General features: G+C 46.4%; 2 protein-coding genes across 2 annotated transcripts; one reads left to right on the plus strand and one right to left on the minus strand.

The window, feature by feature from the left end:
• Positions 1–226: 226 nt before the first annotated feature.
• On the minus strand, positions 227–6,480 carry LOC117418130 (mitochondrial import inner membrane translocase subunit Tim23-like). Its single transcript, XM_034030746.3, has 7 exons — positions 6,078–6,480; positions 5,578–5,636; positions 4,845–4,938; positions 4,455–4,539; positions 2,918–2,976; positions 2,620–2,730; positions 227–841 (listed from the first exon to the last, which is right to left on the minus strand). Exons 1-7 carry the CDS (start codon positions 6,181–6,183, stop codon positions 726–728), a joined length of 630 nt encoding a protein of 209 aa, XP_033886637.1. The 5' UTR covers positions 6,184–6,480; the 3' UTR covers positions 227–725.
• A 6,783-nt stretch (positions 6,481–13,263) lies between these two features.
• Positions 13,264–20,495, plus strand: LOC117418133 (L-threonine ammonia-lyase-like). The gene is made up of 11 exons (XM_058985125.1): positions 13,264–13,527; positions 15,443–15,791; positions 16,043–16,159; positions 17,025–17,266; positions 17,464–17,629; positions 17,872–17,971; positions 18,097–18,172; positions 18,337–18,462; positions 18,593–18,760; positions 19,409–19,466; positions 19,615–20,495. The coding sequence occupies exons 1-11, from the start codon at positions 13,433–13,435 to the stop codon at positions 19,711–19,713; spliced, it is 1,596 nt and encodes a 531-aa protein (XP_058841108.1). The 5' UTR covers positions 13,264–13,432; the 3' UTR covers positions 19,714–20,495.
• The last annotated feature ends 19 nt before the right edge of the window (positions 20,496–20,514 follow it).

Consider the following 20,514-nt stretch of genomic DNA (forward strand, 5'->3'; position numbering starts at 1 on the left):
CCCTATTCTAGAGTTCATTTCAACAATAAAGAGCACTGTGTGCATGCTGCACTTTAACCCCAAATACTTTCATTATTGTGTTGATCCCCCCCAAGGAGTTTAGAAAAGGAAATCCACACTATATGCGAGTCAATGCAGAGTCCTTATAAACACTATAATGAAAAGTGTGTGTGTACATGTAGCAGGTTCGAGTATACCAGAGCAATAGTAAAGAGACTGAAAAGAATAAAAGCACAGAAAAAAGTTTATTTTGTTTCCTACCGGGGAAGTCAAGTGTCTGTTTCACAGTTAGATACAGTTCCTCCTTCTCTATAAAAAGGAAGGCCAACAAAATGTGACTGAACACTCTTAACGGGGGAGATTCTAAACACACACAATCTCAGCCACAACCATAAGTTTTTAGACCATTCTTTTGGAACACAACTCTACTTAAACAATCAAAGTCCAGGTTTAATTAGTTTCTTTTTGAATGATAACAGAAGAGGCTGCGACACACAGACTGCTCCACAAGCCTCATTCAAACCATTACAGCTCCTCTGTTTACTGCAGCAGCAGCACTTGAAAGTGTCCTGATATTTACATCGTTATCATAAAGTCCAGAACTAGAATGGGAGGAAACCCCTCTTCTGAGGTGAGAGATGGTACACCCTGGCCAGCCAATGGGCGTGCAGGTGGAGAATGATCCATTCCAGTCGGGGGGGGGGGGGGGTGAGAGGCTTCCAGCATCAGAGGGACTGGCGGTGGGAGCTGCCCCTCATGTGCTCCCAGTTGTTGTAGAGAGAGTAGAGTCCTGTAAGTGCCAGACCCATCAGCCCACCGCGGGCCATGCCTCGCAGACCACCTAACAGACAGACACACACACACAGGGCTAATGAGCAGTGGAAGTCATATCCCCAACAGAACCTACTATGAAGAAATGCACTCATAACCCAAAGTGTAGATCTCGTTCTCTGAATTTTAGCCTTTAAAACCACACGTTTGTTGTTTTGTTTTTTTTAATTTAGATAATGATTTACAAAGTGTGGCTACCTCTAATCATGTTGAGAGTGCGTTTCATTCTCTCGCACTGTGTGTGGCAGACCCCCTGACACAGCAAAGAGTGAAGAGAATGAAATACACTCAACATGATTCGAGGCAGCCACCCAACATTTAATACCATTCAATAACACCTTCGACAGCCCATCACAAGACACTAAACCCTTGTATAAGTCATTTGTACTCAGGAATGCCAAAAAGGATGTCAGATCTCAAACTAAAACAAGAGGAGAGAGAGATCCTGTGATCCTGATAAGAAAGGGGAACAGAAAGACTGCACACTTGAGCCCTGGCCTTCTCACAGTACGAATGAAGGTGTTTACAGCAGCTTTCACTCATTCCACTGAACTGAAGTATAATAATTATCCTGAGTCTCTGTGATTAAACACGCAGCGGGCCTGAGCAGACAGGAGGCAGTTTAACATCGTGCTGCTGAGCTGCTCAAACCCTACACAGTCATTGAGTAAGTGTAGAGCCATTAACTCAGCTCAGCTCAAATCCTCACTGAAAACAACCACGCACTGAGAAAACTAGACTAAAGCGTTTCTGTACTCTCAGTCCTGTTTAGAGTTTCAAGTCACAGGTGACCCACTGACAGCCACACACTAACTAACAGGCACACACACAGTAACAAAGACACAGTAAAATGCTCACCTCTAGACACACACACTCAATCACACACACACGCATTGCATGCACACACTCGCAACTCACGCAGACACACACACACACACACACACACACAAACCCGCGCCTCCACTCTATGACAGGACACTTCTGTAACTGCACTTCATCCTAAACCAAGCAGCAGGTGCTTTCCCATTCACAGAAACACTGCCCTGAAGTCACGCTGCTCCTCTCAGATCAAAATCCCCCACAGATCCCAGTCTGATGCTGGGAATCCTCCCACTCTGCCCCACAGGGGAACCCCAAGCAAAGAGCACACTGAAAGTCTGAATGTGCACAAGAGACCATACAAGGCAGGGCCAACTGGACATATTAATGTTAAATAAATCTTGGTTTAACTAATATATATATATGTGTGTGTGTTTTAAAGAAAACAATATATAGTTAATGTCATTAGAGATGTCAAAATAAGATGTGCCTTTTTGATTGGCCGAGACTGGTTTCATGATTTATAATAAGAAACAAGTCTGTAGGCACAGAACTAGGGATGCCAGTTCAACTCACTTTCAAACATAAAACACACTAAGAAACAACTAAAGGCACGTGGATCCATTTGTACTGCGATTCATTATCAATGGCGTTTGAAACTTTGACCAGTGAACACTGTCGCGCTCCTCAGTGGTGAAATCTGCATCATGTTAGTTTGTACAAACTGTCCCGTGACTGGCCTGAAATGCACTGGACCCCAAATACTGCAGTCCAGATCAGACACAGCTGTGCAAACACACCTGCCACTGCCTCAGAGAGAGAGACAGAGAGAGAAATGCCTTCTACAAACGAACACATCTTGTGAGTCTTCAAGGTCCTTGCACTGCAGTGCAGTCTGTACCGCTGTAAACGTTTGACTTCCCTTTCACCTAGCAGGATTTCTTTCTTTGACCCTTCACCCCCTCTCACCTGTGGATTTGTACAGCACTCCAGTCAGTGTCCCGGCTGCTACAGTGTTGAGATCATCCTCTGCTCCGCGCGTCTTCTCAATGATCACCCCGAACGCACTGTACAGCAGAGCTGGAGGGAGAATGTACAGGGACTGACAACCACATTCAGAAAATGAATCAGAATATATAACATACTGTACAGGACAGCTGTGTTTGCGCACACACACAGTATTAAAAACCTGAATTAGAATATGCATCACCCTGAACGCGCTGTAAACAGCTGCACACACTCACAGTGTGTTTGATCAGAGACTCACCCAGCGATCCCAGGGTGTTGGCCCACGCTGCCCCCTGTCGTGTCACCAGGTTCAGGATCCTGAGGAACAAACACAGGCAGGATTGAGAGGCATGGAAATCAACAGCTCCCTGAGCAACGCAAGAGAGACTGTCCTGTACAAGGAGGAGGATGGACAGAAAATACAAGTCGCTTCTCCTAGGATAGGGGGCACCTTGAGACACAGCCCCAGCGAGGTGCACTTCTCTCAGGGTAGGTAAAGCACACAGTCCAGCGTTCTCAGCACTAATTCATTGCCCTCAATGTTTCACAACTTTTGTTATGTGCAAGTCAGATGGTGAAATAACAAGCTAGCACTGTATTTAACTGTCGACTCTCAGCCTCTTTTGAAACCTATCTTAAGAATGTGTGATGTAATCACTAGCACGGTATGCTCAGGGGGTAGGAAGAAACATTAGAAGAACAGGAGGTATTCACAACACCATGTTGTACTTCAGGGCAGTGCCCTGGACTGTCCCAACTGTGTTGAAGCCTGCACACCCCACAGTGCTGCGGAAGTGATCTTACGAGGCTCCGCAGCACTCGGCACAGAACAGGGACTTTGCACTCAACTATCTGACCGTGTTTATGAGTGCTGACCATGACCCCCCTACCCCTCCTAACAGCTGTACCAACACTGCGGCAGCAGGGGTCAGAAGTCAGAGAGAGACAGAGGACTCCTAACGCCAACACATGTTGAATCAACAAAGTATTTTTCACCAAGCAGCTGAAATCAACAGTGTTTAGATTGTGTTTCGGTTGCTTTGCTCACAGTGAAAATTGCTCTCAGCAAGCTGCTTCAAAAGAGTTCCTCTGTGTTTCATAGCAGAAAGAGAGAGAAATGGACTGTCTACTCTGTGAACATTAAAGATCACAGTATCATATTATCCGTCCTTTCCTACACTGTTAAGCTATCTAACTTTTACTCATGTGAAATAGCAGAAGTTAATCAGTGAGGGTTGAGTGCACAGTACAGTACAGTGCATGTGGAAGGGACTGTAACCACGCCAGCCTACAGCACTGAACTGATGAAGTACTGCAGCTCCAGGACCAAAGCACCCTCTACACCCCCTTACCCCTCTCCCAGCCCTGACCCCAGCAGAGGGACTGAACTTCACACTTCACTGCTCCCTTTTTTAAGATTTCTTTTCATTTTTCAATACCATTAGCAATGAGCTGGGTTTAAATTCGCTTGAGTTTTGGACAGTCATCCTGTTATCAGTAAACCACACTGCTGGACTGATCTGCAGTGAAACACAGTGCTGCTGCTGACTGATAAAAATGTAAAATGTTGAGAGGACTGCAACCCAGCACCCAGCACCATCTGCTGGTGAGGAAATGGCACCAGCAGCTCTCTGGCTCCCCAAGTGGTGAAGAGTAGAATGAGAAAATAAAAATAAATAATAGCCCAAGTAACACAAGACTGCCATCTGCTGGAGAGAAACAGAACAGACAGAGCAGGGGGAAAAAACACAGTACCAACAGGAGTGAGCAGTGTTTCTTTCTGAGGGGATACTCACTGCACGTTGCGCGGTTTGGACCAAGCCATGTCCCGAGTCTCTGTCAGGCCAAGCCGGAGTCCGTTCACGGCTCCGAATGCAGCGCCTGCGGGGGCGGGGAGACAGAGAGAGGAGGAAAGAAAAGAAAAAAAAAAGAGACTGCTAACATTATCAGAGTGGTTTTTATACTAAAATCCATCTTTCGCGTCCTCCCAAACTTATTAAAAATTATAATGATTTAAAAAGTACCGGTGCAAAAAAACTAACTACCCACCGTCCCATCTGTGATGAGCCCCCCCTCCCCACCCCCAAAACAGACAGAGACAGACAGAGCGAAAAGCAGTAGGAAGGTGGGTGCTGTGTGTGTTTGCTTGTGTGTGTGTTTGCTTGTGTGTGTGTTTGCCTGGTTACCTGTTATGCAGCACCCCCCGATGGTAAAGAAGGCCAGCTCGAAGCGTCCTCGTGTCTTATTGGCTCCTGTCGGCAGGATGAACTCCTCGCTGTCCTGAAACACCAATCAGACAGCGCTATTGAAACACAGGTAGATGCTACTGTGCCCCTTGTTGTACTGGAAGCTTTGTTAAACTCAGAGTCCATAACTCATGACAGCCCAGCTGAGACTGACTGAGTTACATCGTGGCTCAGCTAGGTTTGAAATTATTGAGAAATACTACAAGAAACTGAATTCATTCAATGCCAGACTTTTCTACCAGACGTCTTTCTCAGTGTCTTCAACAGAATTGAAATCAGGACTGAGGCCCCCTAAACTTTTTCCACACAGGTCAAGGTAGTCTGCTAGTGAAGGCAAAGAAAAATACCTGCTCTAGCCACAGCAGACTTTTTCAAGTCCCTGAAATGACTTTATTAATTTGGTAAGGAAGGCTTTTTGCAAAGCTACTTAGTGCTGCCTGTCCAGCCAATTATAAAACACAATGCCATATTGTACAGTGCAGGGACGAACATGTTTCTTTCAAAACGTAAACAAATATTCAATATGAATTATCTGGAAAAAATATATATATAAGAAAAATATATAGTAAAAGAAAAACATTAGTTAGGAGTTTATTGTCATGACAGTGAATAATAATAATAATAATGCAGCTGCTGTCGAGCAGGAGGGACACGGAGGGAGGGGTCTCCTTACCTGCACCAGGTAACGGGGGTCCACATTGAGGTAGGGGGAGAGGGGGCTCATTCCTGTCACTGCAGAGAGAGAAATTTACAGAACCAAAAGGAAATGTGACCATTAATCAAGCATTCTTTTTAAATCGGATATTTCAGATTTTTAAACGGTAGTTGTAAATATCTCTTAAAAGCATTATAGGTGCTTCTTGTGGAATGTTACCATCATAAGAAACATTTAAAACATAACCTCGGTTACATTTCTGCTTTGCTTTACTGTTCAAGGAAAAAAAAACAGTGCAGAAAGCGGCTAAAACTACCCCTGGCTTATGTAAACAAACAGGTAAGCCCGAGACGTGTCTGGTTTGTGGGCTGGTGTAATTGCTCAGAGAAGGCTGCCCTATAGAAGCAGGCTGTGGAGGCAGCAGCATTCAGCCAGGATTGAGTGTAACTGAAGATCACTGAGAGGCACATTCCTGCTCATGTAACGGCCTACTGACCATGGCCCGCACTGCTACTTACACGGCACCCCGGATAGTTCCGTATTTGAATACTCAGCTCCCCCTCCAAAGAGACTCCCGAATCCGGCTCTGGACCCCGAACCGCCTGCTCCGGATGTGTTATCCATCGCTCTGCTTGTGTATCAGAACCGGGACCAATCGAACCAGAGAAAGATGAAGAATTGAGAAGTGACAGTCTGGTGCGCCGTGCGTGTTACTTAATAATATTTCCGAGTGATGACAGGCAAATAAAAATCTTATATGTATTCACTAGCGCATACCCACGCCAATATTACTCTTCCAAAAATATAATGATATATATTGTATTATATGATAATAGATCTTATGTTCGTACCCTCCCCGTTCACGCTTGCTGACCTCCACAGTACACGCTGGCGTTAAGCAAAGCACGCCCGGGATCACGTCATAATCTCCGCCACAGACGTAAAAAGGGGCAGGGGTCGGCGCCATCTTGTGCACGGCAAGTTTGTTCCACCAGAAGAAACTTTTATTTGAGTTTCCGTTCATTATCAACAGTATGCATACTGTAGTTGTTATTATTTGATTTTGTAAACGGTGTATTTATTAATAGTCTCATGTAGAACAATTTGGTAAGCTGAAGACTGCTGCGTCGTTTTTTTGTTTTTTTTTTGCCGTGTACAAGATGGCTGCTAATTGAACTTTCTTGTTCCCCTGTTATGTATTCGCGACGGCGCGGGCTTGCAGCACTTCGTTTTACGGCTCAAGTGAGACGCTTCCAGAGCATATGAAATGATTAGAAAGTATTGCAGTATATGAGAATGACATCGACACTGCCAGCAGAGATGCATTTAATTGTAGGACCATCACAATCTAAAATAAGATGAATACCAGACACACGCAGGTATAAAAACAAAAGTATTTATTATACACCCTATTCAAAATGACACAAGCGATGACATCCAAAAAAACAAACGAAGAAAGCTGTACGTGTTCTGCGCAATATCCTTCAGAACACTGGGAGATATACTGGGACTACTGGGGGGAGTTTGAATACATACTGGGCACTGAATTGTGTTTACTCTCAGTTCGCACCAGGGGGTGCTGTTTTCTCATCTTGCGCCCCAGTCCATGGACAGACAGCTTCTTCAGATGGGGTCTGTTCAGAGAAGAGAAAAAGAAAATAAAGCGCTGAGCCTGATAGCAGCAGCAGGGGGAGACAGAGAGCTAGTACAAATACCACTCCTCACAACAACGTTATAAACATACAAGGGACCTCTTTTACAAAGTCTGTTCTTATACATAACATACTGTTACATATGCATGAAACTATCGTAGACTGTTGTTAAAGAAATTCAACAGCAGTCTCGAGCAGTTTTGTGAATGTAATAATATTTTATTCTGAAAAATGATTCTGTAAATAATTCCTCGCTCAGGGTCTGATTTTCAAAGTCTTTTATGCATAGAGTAACGATGTGTCAAAGTAATCAGACTGCACATCTATACAGCAGATATTTCGTTTAAGACATGATGAGTTATTTCAAGTTTTAACAGATTAAATACAAGTGCATTACACTTTTCTAAGTTGTTTCCTTAAATGTGTTTAATTTCCCTGACCGGTTGTATTGTCCCTTGTCCAGTATATATTCATGCTGTATTATCATCCTTCATCGTTGTTATTTTTTTGTTATCGTTAACTTGTTAGAAAACGTATTAAAATATAAATTTAAAAAAACGAAGCCCTTTCTAACATTCTAGAACAGTTTCCCGAATATTAAAATGATTTTAATATATTAAAAAAGGATAATAAAAACATTCTATGTATGTTACAGTTTGAAGATTAATTGAGCGTACCTCATTGAGTTTGAGCCTCTTGCTTGGGCTAAGCACACTGCCACAGATGATCCCAATTTCAGCGTTCCAAAAGTGGATCAGATCATTGGGATCATCAGTTACACTAGATCACGTTTACTAAACAAGATACTTGCTGTCAGAAAAAAGGGATGTTTTGTTCTGATCGTTTTGATTTTCTGATCTTCTCACCCTTGTTGTCCAGGATGTCTATGGTAGGTCCTTCGGCTTCCAGCAGGGGTCTCCACTCAGGGGCCTCGATAGCATCCAGAAGGATGGACACCTCTGTCTCCAGCTGTCCCACCACCTCCTCCACACGCTGACAGGGATAGGGGGACACGGGGGACAAGGTTACAAATACAGCAAGGGACAAACAGGACCTTCCCTTATGTATTGTCCAGGTTCATGTAACGGGCAGTGCAGAGCAGTGTGATGCAGTGCAGTGTGTAGTGTGATACAGTGCAGTGTGTAGTGTGATGCAGTGCAGTGTGTAGTGTGATGCAGTGCAGTGTGTAGTGTGATGCAGTGCAGTGTGCAGTGTGATGCAGTGCAGTGTGTAGTGTGTGTAGTTCTTTGCAGTTCACGGCTGTAGTACACTGCCTGGAATGTGTCTGACTGATGGGAGGGGGGGGGTGAGAGGGGGGGGGGATGTCTTCTCCCAGTTACCTTCTCGACTGAGTCCAGTCTGTGGTGCATGGCGCTGTTTTCCTGACAGGCAGTGCCATGGACAGCTCTGGGCAGTGTGCCCACTCCAGGTCCTGCAGACAAGAACAGCACAGGCCTCAATACAATGTGCCACAGTGCTGTTTTAATTATTTTTATTTTTTGTATAGTATAACCAAGAGAAAAGCACAGTTAAAACTGCAAAATACCATGCAAACTATTAGGATACTACTACACAGCACTGGCAGATACAAACATACATTGAACATAAACACAACCTGTCACATTCCTTGTGCATCGCAGTGTTTTAATAAACATCAAAGCATTTCTGAACTCTTAAATACATTTAAAGCAGCTTAAAACCATCCATAAACATAAACAATGCTTGCCTGTCCAATCCACTGTGACCTCACTGCTTTACTACACTGCTGTTTTTCCACACTGCTTCATTTAGAAGGATGGACGCTGACAGTCTGACAGACCGTTGCTCCGCTGCCTGACAAGGTGACCTGGAGATGATCTCTGTGCCAGTGAGCCTCTCTGATACAATTACAGGCCGTATCAGAACAGCCATAGCACCTGTTTCATATTAGAGGCTCTGAGCTGAGAGCTGGCTAACAAGCTGGGAAAGGGCAGGGCACAGGCTTGCACAACAATACTTTCTGGAAAATAGTTGTGTTTTACCGTAGAAGGATCATTTTTCCCTTTTATAGTAGTAAGGAGGTGGGCAGATTTTTTTATTTTTTTTATTTTTTGCATATGTGTTGCCTAGTGGTCTAGTGGTTAGAGCTGAGGGACTAGGAGGCAGTGTGGTCTAGTGGTTAGAGCTGAGGGACTGGGAGGCAGTGTGGTCTAGTGGTTAGAGCTGAGGGGCTGGGAGGCAGTGTGGTCTAGTGGTTAGAGCTGAGGGACTGGGAGGCAGTGTGGTCTAGTGGTTAGAGCTGAGGGACTGGGAGGCAGTGTGGTCTAGTGGTTAGAGCTGAGGGACTGGGAGGCAGTGTGGTCTAGTGGTTAGAGCTGAGGGACTGGGAGGCAGTGTGGTCTAGTGGTTAGAGCTGAGGGGCTGGGAGGCAGTGTGGTCTAGTGGTTAGAGCTGTTAGACTGGGAGTGAGGGAGGCAGTGCAGTCTAGTGGTTAGAGCTGAGGGACTGGGAGGGAGGAAGTGTGGTCCAGTGGTTAGAGCTGATAGACTGGGAGTGTGGGAAGCAGTGTGGTCTAGTGGTTAGAGCTGAGAGACTGGGAGGCAGTGTGGTCTAGTGGTTACAGCTGATAGATTGGGAGTGAGGGAGGCAGTGTGGTCTAGTGGTTAGAGCTGAGAGACTGGGAGGCAGTGTGGTCTAGTGGAGCCAGATTGAATAAGCTGGAAGAAGTTTGTGTTTGAGTCAGGAGAGCTCAGCACACAATCCAGATCATCTTGATGAATCTCCTCCTATTGCTTGAGCCCTGTCTGGCAGAGAAGCTTTCATCCTCGTTACACAGCTGCACTCTGGAGTCAGAGCAGCTTTCATCCTCGTTACACAGCGGCACTCTGGAGTCAGAGCAGCTTTCATCCTCGTTACACAGCTGCACTCTGGAGTCAGAGCAGCTTTCATCCTCGTTACACAGCGGCACTCTGGAGTCAGAGCAGCTTTCATCCTCGTTACACTGCTGCACTCTGGAGTCAGAGCAGCTTTCATCCTCGTTACACTGCTGCACTCTGGAGTCAGAGCAGCTTTCATCCTCGTTACACAGCGGCACTCTGGAGTCAGAGCAGCTTTCATCCTCGTTACACAGCGGCACTCTGGAGTCAGAGCAGCTTTCATCCTCGTTACACTGCTGCACTCTGGAGTCAGAGCAGCTTTCATCCTCGTTACACAGCTGCACTCTTGAGTTCCCTGATAGGATCAGGGGACCATACAGTCCCTGTTCACAGGACGCTTTTTCTATAAGATGCAGGACTACAAGTACCAAAATGCACTGCAGTGTGAGTTGTGAAGCATGTATCCCGGTGAACCAAGAGCCATATGGGTAGATAGCGAAGATGCATTCAGGGAGCAGGGACTTGTCACTGTACGAAATATGCTGTAACACCTACAGGTGTAGCATGTGAATTATTTAGTACCTGTTTTTTACATTATATATTCCATAGGAGCTTAGCCCTCTGTGCACTGTGCTATATCACATTGTTTACATTGCCCAAAGACAGAAATGATCTTTTTTCTAAAGCTGGCTGTTCCCTGTGACATGCACAACCCAATCAGTAAGTTAAACTGCTAAACTTGAACACTTCCCATTTTCATTATTTAGGCTGAAAATCTACATTTAAGAGATTCAATATTGAATACACCTTTTGTCATTCACATGCTCAATAGAAAAGAAAGTACCCTGTAATTCTGCTCTATTTTTTTGTATTAAGCAGTATTTCAAACTTTCCATTCATTTTCACATAGGGTATTAAAGTGTTCTGCCATGTATCAAGATGCTGAACAGTAGCTTACTATACTGTTTCGGACTTTATGTTTTGTTTACCTATATCAAATTTTAAAACAAGTTCATCAGGATGAGAAGGTGAAGATGAAGCTATGCTGACTATGTAACCCTGTATTAAAACACAATGACATCCATACTGATTAAACCCTTAATAGTGCTAAGAGAAACTGAGTAAATTCAATGGCCTTCTTTTTCATAACATTTGTCCATGCATTTGTTAAGTTTCTTTTAGCAGATCTGTGTGGGCCTGTTTGTGAGTGTGTGCGGGTGTGCAGTCACCTACCTGCAGCAGCCTGGTCTCTGAGAAGCAGCAGCAGGAGCCCCAGTATTGAGGTGCGTTTCATGGCTCGGCTTGAGTGTCTGGGTCCAAATATCCTCGTTCTGAATCTCTACAGGTCCAAGTGTGTGAGGGAGAAGGAGTGAGTGTGACGCTGTCGCTCAGAGAAACTGAGAGAGAAAGGGTAGGAGAGGGGGGCGGGGGCTACAGTGAGCCTCAGAGCAACAGAGGAAATTCTTAAGAGCTGAGCCACGCCTGTCAGCCGCTTCCTCCCCTCTCCCTCTCCCTCTCCTTCTTTCACTCACTTAGTTTCCTATGAAAACATAGGAATTCCTATTATACTGAGATATGGGGGGGAGACAAACAGAGACATTACTGCATTCAAAAGTTCATGATATGATGCAGTTGTGACAATCCAGAATGACAGCGATACTACAAACACACACACAGTGTAATTAGTACAAGGGCTCTCTCTCACACACAAACACACACACAGTGTAATTAGTACAGGGGCTCTCTCTCACACACAAACACACACACAGTGTAATTAGTACAAGGGCTCTCTCTCTCTCACACAAACACACACACAGTGTAATTAGTACAGGGGCTCTCTCTCTCACACACAAACACACACACAGTGTAATTAGTACAGGGGCTCTCTCTTACACACAAACACACACACAGTGTAATTAGTACAGAGATGTACATGGACTCTCTCTCACACAAACACACACACACAGCAGGACAGGGTCCAGCCCTGTGGAAACACTCTAACTGTTAATGAATATTTTTGGAGTGGTTTGGGTCACACTGCCAGCCTGGCTGCCTGCCTCAGCCTCTAGAGACAGGACTGCAGCCATAGCGCTCCCGAGACTCGGGTTTGAGTGAGGGTGCATGTGCGTGTATCTGTGTTACTGTGTATGTATGAGTGTGTCAGAATGTGAATGCGTATCTATGAAAGGGTGAATCGCAGGGGGGGGGGGGGGGGGGGGGTCTCAATAGATTTGCTGTGGGAGGGAGATTTGACGTGCTGAACAGTGGACACACACGAAGGTGGCTCCCACATGCTCACGCTAGTGACACACAGTGTACTCTCTCACTCACTCAGCAGGGACTGACTGTTCCAGGTAACATGTATTCATCTTCACCCATGTTACAATTAAGCTACTTTGACTCTTTGTACAGGATCACACTGACAGATTTGATCGCAAAGTAAGTTTCAAAAGGCACAGGCCAGAAAAACTCCAATCCCCACTAATATGTTTGTTTATATTAGTTTATATCTAACAGTATGGCATGAGAATACCATTACAGGACTGATTCAGAGAGTCCTTTTCTCTATCGTCCTCATTCCATCTAATATAATGTATAAATAATAGCTATTGCAGAGCTTGAACATGTCATTTGTAACCTACACAACTGCAGGCTGTAGCAGGATCATGCCTATTATGTTGGGTTTCAAGGGAAGGGGGTGAGAACCAACAGCTGGAACTAGTTTTGGGAATTGTAAACAAACTAGAACGTCTGCGTCCTTTCTGATTAAGCAGAGCTCACAGGAGTTACACTATCAAACACAGAATTCAAGGACTGCTATTTCAGAGTAGAACTGAGCAGTCCAGTGGAGCTCTCTCAAATATTCTATAATTTTAAACAGAGCTGCCGTCTTTCTTGAAGCTGCACTCGCACAGTCAGTGCCCTGCACTAATCGCAGGCTCCTGCTTCTGCTCTATATCGATAGGTGCAGAGGTGCACAGGTAAAGGCAAGCTACCACCTCTCAGCCCCACAGCCTCTGTGATCTGCTGCACTCCCTCTGCCCCTCCAAGCTCCAAGATCAGGGTCCTTAGATAAACATTAATTCTCTAACCCTTTTAATGTCTGCTTTGCTCACGTCAGAGAGGTTTAATCCAGGTCCTAAATAACCAGGGGGCTGGCATGTGCACGTGGTAATCCACCTTTAAATAGCGCCTGTGTGAAAGAGAGGGTGCAGTAAACACGCACAGACAGAGAGAGAGAGAGAGAGAGAAAGAGAGAGACCGAACTGCTGAGAGAAGGGAGAAGTCTCAACACCGGGGAACACTACACCTCCACACAGAGGGAATCCTGTTCATACACCTCCAGACAGACAGCCCTCCTGTAGGATGAACTTTGCTGCCCAGTTCCTCTACTCTCGCTCCAAGAAGAACGACAACCCAAGAGAAACTTCAGAGGATGAGTACGACCCCTTCTGGCAAAGGTCTGCTACCACACCTTCTCTCTGCTTCTGAGCGCTCCTTGAGACTCCCAGAGGGTTTAGAGGGTCTCTATGATCCAGGAACCACCTCCTCCTCCTCCTCCTCCTCTCCCCGGGCCTCCCGCTGCCTTAGCCTCAGACTCCAGCCTCCCCCCAGGCCCTCCTCTGCTGCCTCCCTTCCAGACCGTAGTGGCACTCCTCCTTCGGCTCGCTCTCTCACTCGTCCTGCTCCTCTTCTTTAGGTAAATAAAGGCCCCAGCCTCTCTCCCTTCCTTTCTCCCTCTCTCTATCCCTCCCTTCTCATTCCCCTTTCCCTCAGCTTGAGTGTGGAGTTGGTTCATTAGCAGTGTGCGGTGTAAAAGGAGGGCGAGTGTGAGGGAGAGGGAGAGCTGGAAAGTTTGTGAAAGTGGGAGAGAAACATTGAAGTTGGACAGAGCAAGAAGGGGGGAAGGGGACAGAGAAAGGTGGAGCTAAGCTGGGGACAGGGTGTTCAGTTCTAATGAGGTTTACACACTTTGCGTGGCACCACCTGCTGGGTAGATACTGTAATACTGTGCTGCTGTTATTAAAGACAATGTCAATGTCAAAGCTCAGTCAAGTGAACAAGCCTGCCGGAGAACTGCAGCCACTGATTGCCATACAGTTGTAGAATTCACTGTGGAAAAATCCTAGGATTTCAGAATGAACACACTGCGAGCCCTGTTCATTGAACTTTAACTCAGGAGGTGTTAGAAGAAGGATTTGATCAAATTAAGTTTGATATTCTGAAAACGTTGCCAGAGTTTTGTAAATATCAAACCTTATTGAATTATTTAAACAGAATTTCATGTTCTGAACAGGTTATGATGTTTTTGAAGGCTGTTATTGTGGTCTGTTGTCTTCCAATACAGTCTTCCCAGATTATATCACAGTTTGATAAAGTGTGCAGGTACTGTACCTTCCCAAATGCACTGCCCTCAGAATGAGTCCGTTTTTAAGTCAGATGCCGATTTTAGTGTCTTGGGCCCCCACCACACAGGGAGCAGTTCCGAAGCTGTAGAATCTTAGTAAGTCATGCTGAGCCTGGAGCGTTGTATTGAGATCACTGAAGACCAGTGGGATTGCAAACCCGCTCCTCTGAGGCTGCACAGCAGGCTGCTGCATGAAAGCTTTAGCTTCGACTGGTTTGCTCTGCCATTGCAGGTGTTTTTGTTTGTCATTCTATAGTCAACCTGGCTTAGGGCTATTTCTATAAAGTGTTTACTCCAGTCTTTAACTCCTTTTTTAAATAAATAAACAGTCATACCTTTAATGATAATACTTTGGTTTATTTTGTAAAATGTTGTGGTAATGAGATCTCTGAGTCTCCTGGTTTGCCTGGGCAGTGATTTCTACCTCACTGTGGCTGGTGTTCGCTATTCTCAACAGTTGTACTTTTCAGTCTGAATCTCTTTTTCATGTTTTTTCTTCACTGCAATGAAGAAGGTACATCCCAAAATGTTTTTCTACTTACAGACAAAAGGGCAAACTGTACTGTTTTTCTTAACCATCCCATCTCCCTGTCACTCCCCTCTGTCTCTCACCCCCATCTTCCTGTCACTCCCCTCTGTCTCTCACCCCCATCTCCCTGTCACTCCCCTTTGTCTCACACCTCCCCATCTCCCTGTCACTCCCCTCTGTCTCACACCTCCCCATCTCCCTGTCACTCCCCTCTGTCTCTCACCCCCATCTCCCTGTCACTCCCCTCTGTCTCTCACCCCATCTCCCTGTCACTCCCCTCTGTCTCACAACTCCCCATCTCCCTGTCACTCCCCTCTGTCTCACACCTCCCCATCTCCCTGTCACTCCCCTCTGTCTCACCCCATCTCCCTGTCACTCCCCTCTGTCTCACACCTCCCCATCTCCTTGTCACTCCCCTCTGTCTCACCCCCTCTCTCAGTGATGAGGAGCGCAGTGCAGGCAGTAAGCAGGACCCCCCATGCTGTGAGGGGCTGTGCCAGAACGATGGTCCAATCAGGAATGGCCACACACCCCATCGCTCTGCATCCATTGCCCCTGAGAGGCTGAAGGATTTCGGGGAGGAGGATTACCTGAACGGGGACGTGAAGACCTGGGAGATGAAGATCGTGGGGCGCCCTGAGCGCCTGCTGGGGGATGCTGCAGAACCCCAGAAACCAACTGAGCCCCGTCCCACCTGTGCACAGAACCCTCCTGCCTTCATCCGCTTCGAGGACATCAGCGCAGCAGCCTTCAAGATCCAGTGTGGGGTTCAGAAAACACCGTGCACGGTAATACAACTCTCACACCTCTCCCTCCCTGACACAGCCACTCCCTGCCTCCCTTATACACCACTACAAGATCCAGTGCGGGGTTCAAAAAACACCCTGAACTTTAATACAACTCCCTCCCACCCTCCCTGACACAGCCACTCTCCCTAACCCTCTCTTCCCATTCTCTCCCTCAGTACTCAGCTCTCGTAGCAGTACAGATTTAAGATCTCTGGTTATGCAATGTGTGTGTGTGTGTCCCTCTCCCTCAGTACTCGAGGCTCTCAAAGCAGTACGGTGTTGAGCTCTTCCTGAAGAAGGAGCACCTGCACTACACATGCTCAGTGAAGGAGCGTGGCGTGCTCTACCTGCTGACATCACTGCGCCAGGTACGGAGCACGCAGCCCAGCATCACGGGTACAGATCTGTCACAATCTCACAATCTCGCCTGATATGGCATCGCTTATGCAGGAGACACCTTACAGACAACTAACTTAGAAACAATTTTAAAGGAATGGATACAGAGCAATAGCATACCAGCGCCTGTGTTCTAAACTCTACAAGGTGCTCAGTATAGCTTTAACTAACCACGCAGGATTCACACCTGTTTCTCATCAGTGGAAATTCTGAAAACAGCTTTTTATTGGAAAGCTGTCTAGCAGCTGCTCAATTATTCCATGAGGACATGCACCAGGGACCTATAGAGATTAGTCAGGGGCTATGATGGGTTACATCATGTTTCAATTATTTTTAAATCTTAAGATGACGTATAGAAATAAATAACAAAAATAAGCAATCTGTTCTGCCAGGAAATACAGCCAGTAATGTTGACGTCTATTCTCCAGTGGACAGCATATTGAATCCATTAACAGAGCTGTTCAAAAGTCTAAATGTGACTCAGTCTTACGCAGTGGGGACTGTTATTAAGGATTTTATGTGAAAGTGCAGTTTGAACTGTTTTCTTGTGAAAGGAAAATAAAACTGTTCGTGTTACGAAACAAGCGAAAATACAACTCAGGACTTCGAGTTGCCATAGTAACCCTGCGGGAGATCCTTGTAACATTGACAGCTGGATTCTCCTTTCTCAAAAAGGAGGGAGCAAATTGCATATTTCACAAAGAGCCTTTGATAAACCTGGCTCACAATCCACATCTAGTCTGTATGAACTTCCAAGGAAGTTTGGAGTTGGTTAACCTTCCTTATTTTCTTCACCCTCCTTCTCCCTCTCTCCCTCTCCCCCACCTCCTCTCTCAGGACCAGCAGAAGAAGGGTGTGATCGTGGCCTCAGACAGTAACTTCTCCATGGCGGTGGCGCACCATGCCTCAGAGCTGCGCATCCCCGTCTTCGTCATCATGGCAGCCAACACGTCTCCCTCGCGCCCCAAGACCTGCCGTGAGTACGGAGCCATGGTGATCTCGTATGGGAGCACCCCGCGAGACTCACAGAGACACGCTCAGCGCCTCGCTCGCGAGAACGGATACCTGTACTTGGAAGAGTGAGTACAACGTCCATTTCACTAACACTGTCATAGTTAACTTACACTGTCACACTGCACACCATATACTGCACTAACACTGTCAGAGTTAACTATATTAACATCGTACACTGCTCTAACACTGTCACAGTGAAGTAACACAGTCACACTCCACTGTAACTGTGCACTGCCACTGGTCTCTAACCCCTCTCCCTCAGGGAGGACAGCGCTGCGTACCTGGCAGGCCTGGGCACTATGGGGCTGGAGATGTATGAACAGGTGCCCAAGCTGGACGCAGTGATCCTGCCAGCGGGGGGACACTGCGGGCTACTGGCTGGGACGGCAGCCGCGCTCAAACACCTGAACCCCCGAATCACCGTCATTGTGAGTAACACGCACACACTCACGCTCACATTCTCACACTTCAGTGTGTGTGGATGGGGGTGTACTGAGTGCGCTGGGGAGTGTAGTTTGGATGGGGAGTTAGAGTGTTTTTTTTTTCTTTTTTCAGAGGGGTTATAATTAGTGGGGGGACATGTAGGGGTGCAGTGAGAGTGTGTAGGGGAGTAGTGAATGTTTTGTGACGAGTGCCCTCACTCTCTCTCCCCCCTCCTATTCGCTCTCAGGGGGTGGAGCCAGAGGATTGCCCTCTCCTGCAGCAGTCTCTGAAGCTGGGCTACCCTGTCAAGGAGCTCCACAGCGCCGCCAATAGGAAGCTCTACGGAGGTAACTCCCTCTGCCTGTCTACTGCATTCTGCTGTGCTTCTACAACTGTTTAACACAGTCAACTTTTATAAGGTCTTTATCTTTGACACTGGGTGGCACTAACATTACTTTGAACCCCCCGCCAGATCTGGTGGCCCCCGCCTTCGGTAACAATGCATTCCTGCTGGCCAAGAAGCTGGTGGACAAAGTCATTACAGTCAGGTAGGGAGAGCCGCCACAGAGCAGGAGAGTAACGCAGGGCTGTTTGTATTCAACTACTCTCCTCTCTCCCTCTCTCCCATCCCCACATGAGAGACAGAACTGGATTTTCTTCACTATACACAATTTCTTGCAATATTTATAGCCCCTCTGCCCTCTCTCCCCAGGGAGGAGGACGTGCTGGTCTCAATGCTGCGGTTCCAGGAGTACGAGAGAGCCACCATCGACGCCGAGGGAGCTATCGGGCTAGCAGCCATCCTCGCAGGGAAACTGCCAGAGCTGCAGGGCAAGAGGTGAGAGAGAGAGGGGAGGAGAGAGCGGGGGGAAGAGAAGGGAGTGTGCAGCGCAGCTATTGCAGTGTGGAGCTCAGACAGTGTGTGTGTGCATCACTGTGTAACGCAGTGTCTCCTCTCCTCTCTGCAGGGTTGCTATCACAGTGTGCAGTGCCAATATGGAGCTGCCCCTGCTTAGACAGTGTGTGGACCGAGCTCTGGCTCTGGATGGCCGGGTCAATAAGTTTGCTGTCCAACTGGGGGAGTGGCCAGGAGACACGGCCAAGCTACTGGACTTACTGGCCAGAGAGGGTGTGAGGTAGGCACCACTGGACACGGGTTCAAACACAGATACAGACATTCAGAAATTCAAACTGATACCCCCCCCCCCCCCCCACACAGATACAAAAACACACAACAATGATAATGTAATCTTTATATCTCTGTAGCATTTATATTGCACCTTTCACAGCAAACTTATCACACGTATCAGCATCTGCGTCAATAAGTGACAGTCCAATCAATGACTGGGGAGATGGAGAATCAGCAGAAGAAACAAATCAACAACAAAGAATTGGGTTTTAATTCAAATGAAGCTAAAAGGAATAACTCAGAGCCAGAGGAAAGAAAGCAGGTACAGCACTGAAACACATCGGGGTGCAGCTTTGGGAAGTTAAGCCAGCCCTGGAAATCCACGCTTGGAAAACTGGTCATGAAAAAGGCCTGATAGTTTTTGTTCTTCGCTTTAAGTTCTTTGGCAAGTACTGAAGTGTTTGACAAATAATATGTTCCTGTATTTCTGAAAAGCAGACAACATCGTCCCCTTTTCCCTCTAACTGCTCTCTCACGAGCTCCCTCTCCCTTTCTTTCTAACCCCCTGTCCCTATCTCTGTTTAATCCCCTCCCTCTTTCTCTCTCCCGCGCTCTCTCGCACCCTGTCTCATTCCCTCTCTGGCTCTCCCTGCAGGTTGCTGGATATCAGTCACGAGAAGCAGTTTACGTCCTCCAGCGTGTTCAATGTGCAGGTGAGGAGGAGCCTTCTTCAGATCAGAGCCCCCTTCCCACAGTGCTGCCTGGGCGCCCCCTATACAGCTGTCTGTGCCCAAACTGAAGAAACATTTCAAAGTAATGATCAATGCATTCAATTTCTCTATCTTACACTCCTCTCCCTAGGTCTCATGTGTGGTGGAGACGAGGGACAGGCAGCAGACAACTCAACTGCGCAACGTGCTGACAGAGCGATACACCACGCTGTGCTGGCATGAGCGATGACCACCGGGGGAGCCAGAGAGACACACAGCAACACTGCACACTCACAGAGTGACACTGCACACACACACAGAGTAACACTACAAACACACAGTGCAAAATTACAAATATGCACACACACAGAGTGGCACTGCACACACACACGCATAACACTGCACACTACAGGTAGTAATACTATACATACACAGTAACACTACACACTCACAGAGTGACACTGCACACAGAGTAACACACACACAGCAACACTAAAGATAGTAACATTGCATACACACACAGTAACACTAAGTATTAAACTAATACAAATACACTTCAGAAGAGATTGTATTGGCTTCATGATTTCAGAGGCCAGGTGATGAAGGATGACTGCAATCTCAGGGTGAATATAAATACTTTAGGTTTAAAGGGCTTTATTTACAGTAACACTGCACACACACTTAACGCTGGCTGTGATAGCAGAGCTGCTGTAGCACTTAGACACGCTAGCACGTCACTGGATGATATGATCCAGTTATACACAAAAAACAAGCATGCTTTTCACTGGCACTTCCTTAGGCTGACAGAGGCACATTTATTTATTTATATTTACTGAACATGTGGAGGGTAAACTGTAAGTCAAGCAGACAAACACTTCGACTGATGTCGTCAGTTTCTTATGGTTTTACCTGCAGAGTTTATGAGTGACGTATTTAATATTTGTATTTAATGTATGTTCCGAGTACTGTATGTACATATTTATAATCCAATGTCTGAATGTGGTAGAAAATAAACAAAAACTTGAAAACCTTTTTCTTTTTTCATATTAAG

This window comes from Acipenser ruthenus, chromosome 13, assembly GCF_902713425.1.
Source record: "Acipenser ruthenus chromosome 13, fAciRut3.2 maternal haplotype, whole genome shotgun sequence".
NCBI lineage: Eukaryota > Metazoa > Chordata > Actinopteri > Acipenseriformes > Acipenseridae > Acipenser > Acipenser ruthenus.

Excerpts from the sequence above, each read along its gene's own strand:
- LOC117418130 (XM_034030746.3), bottom strand. The coding sequence starts at position 6,183 with ATGGATAACACATCCGGAGCAGGCGGTTCGGGGTCCAGAGCCGGATTC. Across the intron at positions 4,540-4,844 it reads CGGGGGGTGCTGCATAACAG|GCGCTGCATTCGGAGCCGTG; the intron begins GTAACCAGGCAA and ends CCGCCCCCGCAG. Across the intron at positions 2,977-4,454 it reads TCCAAACCGCGCAACGTGCA|GATCCTGAACCTGGTGACAC; the intron begins GTGAGTATCCCC and ends TTTGTTCCTCAG.
- LOC117418133 (XM_058985125.1), top strand. The coding sequence starts at position 13,433 with ATGAACTTTGCTGCCCAGTTCCTCTACTCTCGCTCCAAGAAGAACGAC. Across the intron at positions 18,761-19,408 it reads CTGGCCAGAGAGGGTGTGAG|GTTGCTGGATATCAGTCACG; the intron begins GTAGGCACCACT and ends CTCTCCCTGCAG. Across the intron at positions 19,467-19,614 it reads CCAGCGTGTTCAATGTGCAG|GTCTCATGTGTGGTGGAGAC; the intron begins GTGAGGAGGAGC and ends TCCTCTCCCTAG.